General features: G+C 42.6%; 1 protein-coding gene across 1 annotated transcript in view; it reads left to right on the forward strand.

Moving 5' to 3' along the window:
- The first annotated feature begins 1,094 nt into the window (after positions 1-1,094).
- The window catches only part of Ptgs2 (prostaglandin-endoperoxide synthase 2), an 8,165-nt gene continuing 1,945 nt past the window's right edge, over positions 1,095-7,314 (forward strand). The window contains exons 1-10 of the mRNA XM_052200996.1: positions 1,095-1,268; positions 1,999-2,115; positions 2,238-2,381; positions 3,005-3,148; positions 3,686-3,867; positions 4,721-4,804; positions 4,932-5,178; positions 5,359-5,645; positions 6,037-6,184; positions 6,453-7,314. The exon at positions 6,453-7,314 is cut by the window's right edge and continues 1,945 nt beyond it. Of these exons, the coding sequence (XP_052056956.1) occupies positions 1,217-1,268; positions 1,999-2,115; positions 2,238-2,381; positions 3,005-3,148; positions 3,686-3,867; positions 4,721-4,804; positions 4,932-5,178; positions 5,359-5,645; positions 6,037-6,184; positions 6,453-6,862 (1,815 nt within the window). The 5' untranslated portion in view covers positions 1,095-1,216 and the 3' untranslated portion in view covers positions 6,863-7,314. The remainder of the gene's footprint in view (positions 1,269-1,998; positions 2,116-2,237; positions 2,382-3,004; positions 3,149-3,685; positions 3,868-4,720; positions 4,805-4,931; positions 5,179-5,358; positions 5,646-6,036; positions 6,185-6,452) is intronic.

A 7,314-nucleotide genomic window follows, 5' to 3' on the forward strand; every position in this document is an offset into this window, starting at 1 on the left:
TTAATTGATTTTTTTTTGTGTGTTTTAGTTTCCTCCTTTTCTTATTTTGCTTGTTTCCACTATTCCATCCTCACATCCCCTCCCCAGCCAACACACACACACAGCAGGAAGATAGTCAACACTGTCAAAAAATAAAAAAATCACCTCTTTAGGCAATTAATGCTTTTAATCAAACAATGCTTCTGAATGAAGTGTTCTTTTTTTAAGGCTAGCGTGAATAAGGCCAGTTATCGAAAAATAAATATTATCTTTTGATCCGTTGCCATAACATACCTTCTTGTAAACACGGACAGAAAAAGTTTTAAAAAGGAACATTTGAAAACAAATTCTTTTTAGTGACACGTCCTGTGAAAAGAGTTGTTGATCAAAATGATAAAAGCTGTGTAACAGCAGGGGAAAAATACCTTAAAGCAATGCTGTGGACACTTAGCATTACGGAGTTCAGCATCTGTTCCTGGGAAAGGCGAGTGCCTGGGGCTCTCGAGGACTGCGGAGCCTGGAGGGCAGTTCCGTGAGAGACTTCACGCTAATTCCACCAGTACAGATGTGGACCCTGAAACAGCAGCCCTCTCGTTTCATTGAAAATAGAATAAATTAAATAAACCGGTAGCTGTGTGCGTGCTCTGAGCAGCGAGCACGTCAGACTGCGCCCCAGTGGGGAGAGGCGAGGGGATTCCCTTAGTTAGGACCTCGGATCCCGGGAGGGGAAGCTGTGACATTCTCGCGCTCCTAGGCCCCCCCACTGGATGCGGCACTGGGAGGAAACCGGAGACCCCCCGAAGAGAGCCAGCCTGAGCGCAGGCACAGCGAACCACAGGGCGCCTGGAGGGATGGAGAGGGCGGAGCAGCTCTCTTGGCACTACCTGGGGCAGCCGAGGGCAGCTTCCCGGCTTCCCTCGTCTCTCTTTTGCGTGGGTAAAAGCCTGCAGCTTGCGCAACTCCCCAAAGCGGCGATGGGGGGGAGAGCTGTTTGGGGGTGGGGAAAGCCGAGGCGGAAAGACACAGTCACCACGACGTCACGTGGAGTCGGCTTTACAGACTTAAAAGCAAGGTTCTCCCCGTTAGCAGCCAGTTGTCAAACTGCGAGCGAAGAGCTTCGGGAGTATCAGGACCCTGCTCACTAAGGAACTCAGAGCTGCATCCCGCCAGCTCCACCGCCACCGCCGCTGCCACCGCCTCTGTCCCCGCCGCTGCCACCGCCGCTGCCACCTCTGCGATGCTCTTCCGAGCTGTGCTGCTCTGCGCTGCCCTGGCGCTCAGCCAAGCAGGTGAGTGAGTGGCTCCGCGCCCCGAGGCGCCTCGGAACTCCTCAGGCTCAGACCCCTTTTCTAGGAGTGTGAGTGGGATTGGCTGTGTGGGACCGGCTGTGTATTGGCAGAGCCTGGACTGCTTAAGTCCGAAAGAACAGCAACCCACCTTAAGGTCGACTCAATTGAGAAGAGAATCAATCTCATTTGCTAAAAACCAATAGTCTTAATGACTTACAGGTTGTCATTATGGTAAGACAGAATCTGATCAATACTTGTGTGTGGGTAACTGAACAGGAATGGTCGCTTTAAATACCTGTCCTGGCTCTACTGCTCTCAGAAAAATCCAGAATACATTTTAAAAAAGATATTCAAAATGTTAAAACTTGACTCTTTACTTTGATTTTCTTTACACTAAATTTTTGATAAATGTACTGGGTCGATCCATTTTAATTTTGAAAGGGCTACTCAACAATTCTAGTCTGAACATCTAAGCTATTTTGAAAATGTTGGTAATGTGAGCTATGAAGTTCAGTCCTCTGCTTTTCTTGCTTAAGAATGCAAAGTTGTTATTTTTACATTACAACCATTTGATGAGACAGACTTAATTAAAATAAAGACCTTTTGTCTGGGTCTACCTGTGTATTTGTCAAACTTGTCATTGTAAAGTTAACCCATAGTGACACAATTAAATCCTTAAGATGAGGACAACCAAGAGTGCCTGACAGGATGCCTTATTTTTTTAATGTAGCAAATCCTTGCTGTTCCAACCCATGTCAAAACCGCGGTGAATGTATGAGCATCGGATTTGACCAATATAAGTGTGACTGTACCCGGACTGGATTCTACGGTGAAAACTGTACTACGCGTAAGTTGTTCCTGGGTTATCTTTCTTTGGAATGGGGCCACACACAGTTCCCATCCTTCTGTAGATTGGTGTCCTGTGGGAGGCGCCTGCTCAGTTCTTCCCCCTGCTTCCTCTCTCTCCAGCTGAGTTTCTGACAAGAATCAAATTACTGCTGAAGCCGACCCCAAACACAGTGCACTACATCCTGACCCACTTCAAGGGAGTCTGGAACATCGTGAACAACATTCCCTTCCTGCGAAGTTCAATCATGAGATATGTGTTGACATGTAAGTACAACCCTCCCTTGTTGTCCAGCATCCTCCAACAAAACTGTTGGCTAGACACCCAACCCAAAGACATATCTCCAACTTTTTCAAAGTGACTTGAAGTATACCTTTTCTACTCTGTTCCTCCCCCCACCCCCGAAATGTCTAAAATAGTGTCGTGTAAACCTGCAGTCTAGATCCTAGTTCTGACCCTGTCCTTCATTCCTGTGGAGGAAGTGTGGTTGGCTTGTTGATTGAATACCCATGGTTTGCAGAATTGTTCCGAACACACAGCACTCTTTGAAACAAATGGTTGATTAGGGTTTGGGTCAGAAGGGAAAAATAGCTGTGTGTAGTTCTAAGGGAGGGCCATGCCCAACTGTGTCTGTCATCAGCTGTGGAACAGGGAGTGGGTGGTACCTGAGAAGTCACAGCTACTGGGGCATAATGCCCTGTGTAAAGCTGAAGTCTTGTTGAAGATGTATTTTCAGTGCCCTTTAAAGTTCAGTCATTGTAAGGCAGAATGAAATCCACTCTCTGTATTTTCCACAGCGTACAATGATAATTGATATTCCCTTGTTGTTGATTGTTTTGTTTTTTTTTATCCTATGAGGACCAATATTTTTTTTTCTTTAAAATTTCAGCCAGATCACATTTGATTGACAGTCCACCAACTTACAATGTGCACTACGGTTACAAAAGCTGGGAAGCCTTCTCCAACCTCTCCTACTACACCAGGGCCCTTCCTCCGGTAGCGGATGACTGCCCAACTCCCATGGGTGTGAAAGGTGAGAGCAAACACATAGAGACGTAGCAATTGGACTGAGGGTTGGGAATGTACCTAGAAAAGTTGACCTTAGATAGTCCTTTATTTAAAACTAAATAGTTTTGTCAGTAGTATGGTTATCCACAGAGACTTTATTAAAAAGCGCAGATCTATTACGTGAAAGTAAACCTGCATTTTGATATAATGTCTTAACCTTATAGGTTATGCTAAATAGAATTGATGCTAGTTAAAATTGATAAAAAATTTCAATGAGACCCCCCTCATATCTTAACACTTGAATTTATACCCTTAGCAAAATAGCGTGTTGCCTGTAATCTCTAACCAATAACTTAAGACCATTCTGGGATAGAAAGCAAGTTTCAGTCCAGCCTGGGGTACAAGCATGGCACTGCCTCAAAGCACAATTGTATTGATGTGGTCTTCTTTGAGAGCAGGCTTCTGAGTGATGGATGTTCTCATGAATCAGATAGCCATCATCTGTTTGCATGAACAAGTATGTGAATGGATAGATACTTACTTTAGAGTTTCCATGTTCTAGGAAATAAAGAGCTTCCTGATTCTAAGGAAGTGCTGGAAAAGGTTCTTCTAAGGAGAGAGTTCATCCCCGATCCCCAAGGCTCAAATATGATGTTTGCATTCTTCGCTCAGCACTTCACTCACCAGTTTTTCAAGACAGATCAGAAGCGAGGACCTGGGTTCACCCGAGGACTGGGCCACGGAGTAAGTGAGCGTAACTCAGACTTAAAGCAAATTTTTAGGAACTAACTGCTGACATCTTGCCATGCCAAACCAATCACGCCCATTTTCCTATCCAAATGTCATGTCTACTAAAACCGTAATGGAGTGTTCCATTTTCATTTGCTGGTTTAGTAAAAATGAACAGACACATACAGAAATATTTTAATGTAATTTTCCTTACATTTTTGTTTAAAAGTTTAGTATATGAAAAGGCTGTATATTCTATAAATAAATAAGTAAATTATTAATCATTGGTGGCATTGGGAAGTGAACCTTTGAACTTTGTGCTTGTCAGGCACTGGACCTTATTGAGGTAGAGGCCCCTCCCAAAATCTCCTGATTGTGCTGCTTTAAATAATATAAAAGTAACTATCATGGTTATAATGAGGCATGTGGTATATTTAATATAGGATACTAATATCATTCAACATAAAGAAATATACAGGCTTGTAGCTCTGGTAGATAAATTATTTTAGAATTTTGTGGCTATGAAAAAGTTATTTGTTGGGCTTGCTATGTTGGTGTTTAAAAACACTTGTTGCTTTGCTTAAGTTCTTAACACACACATGGTAATTCACAACCATCTGTAACTCCAGTCAGTTCTAGGGGATTTGATGTCTTGTGACATTTTAGGGTACCAGACAAGCACATGATATACATACATACATACATACATACATACATACAGGCAAATTCTCATACATATAAAAATAAAATAAATCTTAAGAAAATCACTTGTTGAATTTTAAAGACAACTAACTAAATCATCAAAATTTAATAAGAAATGAGAATGAGAAGTAAGTCAATTGAAATTTCTTCATAATTAATCTTCTAGGTGGACTTAAATCACATTTACGGTGAAACTCTAGACAGACAACATAAACTGCGCCTTTTCAAGGATGGAAAATTGAAATATCAGGTATTTTCCTTACGGTTTAAAAATTATCCCCTGCCATTTAGGCATACATTTTAAAACTGTCGTGGCTTTTTTCTTTTCTTTTCTTTTCTTTTCTTTTTTTAACTCTGTTATTACTGTTGTGATTTAGGTCATCGGTGGAGAGGTGTATCCTCCCACAGTCAAAGACACTGAGGTAGAGATGATCTACCCTCCTCATATCCCTGAGCACCTGCGGTTTGCTGTGGGGCAGGAAGTCTTTGGTCTGGTGCCTGGTCTGATGATGTATGCTACAATCTGGCTACGGGAGCACAACAGAGTGTGTGATATACTCAAACAGGAGCACCCCGAGTGGGACGATGAACGACTCTTCCAAACCAGCAGGCTCATACTCATAGGTGAGCGAGAGAGAAATAAAGACTAAGGCCATGCCCATCCCCCCCCCCCCAAAAAAAAGAAAAACTCGCTTCTTGCATTTGTATGTTTTGACTCCTTCTTGTGACTAGGGAGGGAAAATGAGATCTGGTACCATACCTACCATTTGTTGTAAGGAAAATAAACTCTGTGTTGTGCAACAGGAGAGACGATCAAGATCGTGATCGAGGACTACGTACAACACCTGAGCGGTTACCACTTCAAACTCAAGTTTGACCCGGAGCTCCTTTTCAACCAGCAGTTCCAGTATCAGAACCGCATTGCTGCTGAATTCAACACGCTCTATCACTGGCACCCCCTGCTGCCTGACACCTTCAACATCGAAGACCAGAAGTACACCTTCAAACAGTTTCTCTACAACAACTCCATCCTCCTTGAACACGGACTCACTCAGTTTGTCGAGTCATTCACCAGACAGATTGCCGGCCGGGTAAGCATTGTTCCTGCAAAGCGAGAACAGCCTGGCCAGTAGCTTTAGGGTTTTTGTCATAGAGACAGGTTTTTTTTTTCCTTTTACTAAAAGAATAGTCAGGTGTTCTCCTGGTTCTTGAAACATGACGCCTGGAAGGCTTTTGAAAGGCTATAGTGTTCATCTAAAATTACCCAGTAAATACTGACACCTGTCTATCTTAAAACCAATATTTTACAAAGCTTTCAGTCATCCTATAGATTACAGAAGTCACTATTCAGACTTGTCTGCCAGCTTACTTTTTATAATCGTAAAAGGCCCAGTCCTTACAGAGAAGAAGAGAAGAGGTCAAGGCGTAGGGCCACAGGAATATGTCTATGAATCTCATCATTTCATTATTCACTTTCCTCAGGTTGCTGGGGGAAGAAATGTTCCAGTTGCCGTACAAGCAGTGGCAAAGGCCTCGATCGACCAGAGCAGAGAGATGAAATACCAGTCTCTCAATGAGTACCGCAAACGCTTCTCCCTGAAGCCTTACACGTCATTTGAAGAGCTCACAGGTGAGAAATGGTTTCTGAAATTTCTAAAAGGATCAAGGATTAAATGGGAAAAGAGAAGGTGAGAGGGAATTTAGTCAAGGGATAAACTATCTTCCTCCTCCACTTCCTCCTCCTCCTCCTCCTTCTTTTCTTCTTCTGGAAACAGGAAAGGACTGAGTTGAGAAAGAGGAGTGGGAATGGAGCAGGGATAAGCCTGCTCAACAGCCAGGACGCTTCTCAGCTGTCCCCAGATTGATATACCTGTATCTCTATCTTCTGTGCCCTCCAGGAGAGAAGGAAATGGCTGCAGAGTTGAAAGCCCTCTACAGTGACATCGATGCCATGGAACTGTATCCCGCCCTGCTGGTAGAAAAGCCTCGCCCAGATGCTATCTTTGGGGAGACCATGGTAGAACTTGGAGCGCCATTTTCTTTGAAAGGACTTATGGGTAATCCCATCTGTTCTCCTCAATACTGGAAGCCGAGCACCTTCGGAGGAGAAGTGGGTTTTAAGATCGTCAACACTGCCTCCATTCAGTCTCTCATCTGCAACAATGTGAAGGGGTGTCCCTTTACTTCTTTCAATGTGCAAGACCCACAGCCTACCAAGACAGCCACCATCAATGCGAGCGCCTCCCACTCCAGACTAGATGACATTAACCCTACAGTGCTAATCAAAAGGCGTTCAACTGAGCTGTAAAAGCCTACTGACCATATTTATTTATTTATATGAACAATTTAATTTAATTATTTAATATTTATACTGAATGCTTTTGTGGTTTTTTTTTTTTTTTACTTAACATCTTCTATAACAGAAGGCAATGTTCTTGAACAATGATACATTTGTGAAGATTCCTGTGTTTGTACTTTAAATATGTGTTACCTGAAAGGGAAAGACAACTTTCATTCTTCTGCATAAGCCAGTGAGAAGGGAAATGAATTTTGATGTCTTTATACTTGAATTTCAGCTCATGAATAGCTTTAAGAACAAAGAAAAGATGTATGAATATTTAAGTGCTATTACAAGATGAAAAATGCTGCAGGTATCAACACTGTTGGTTATGACTGTGTCTTCCTTACAATGTTAGGAGTAGATAATGTGGAATTTTAAAAAAAAACTTACATATCTTTATCTTATCAAACAAAGGGGTA

Source organism: Apodemus sylvaticus, chromosome 12 (genome assembly GCF_947179515.1).
Source record: "Apodemus sylvaticus chromosome 12, mApoSyl1.1, whole genome shotgun sequence".
Lineage (NCBI taxonomy): Eukaryota > Metazoa > Chordata > Mammalia > Rodentia > Muridae > Apodemus > Apodemus sylvaticus.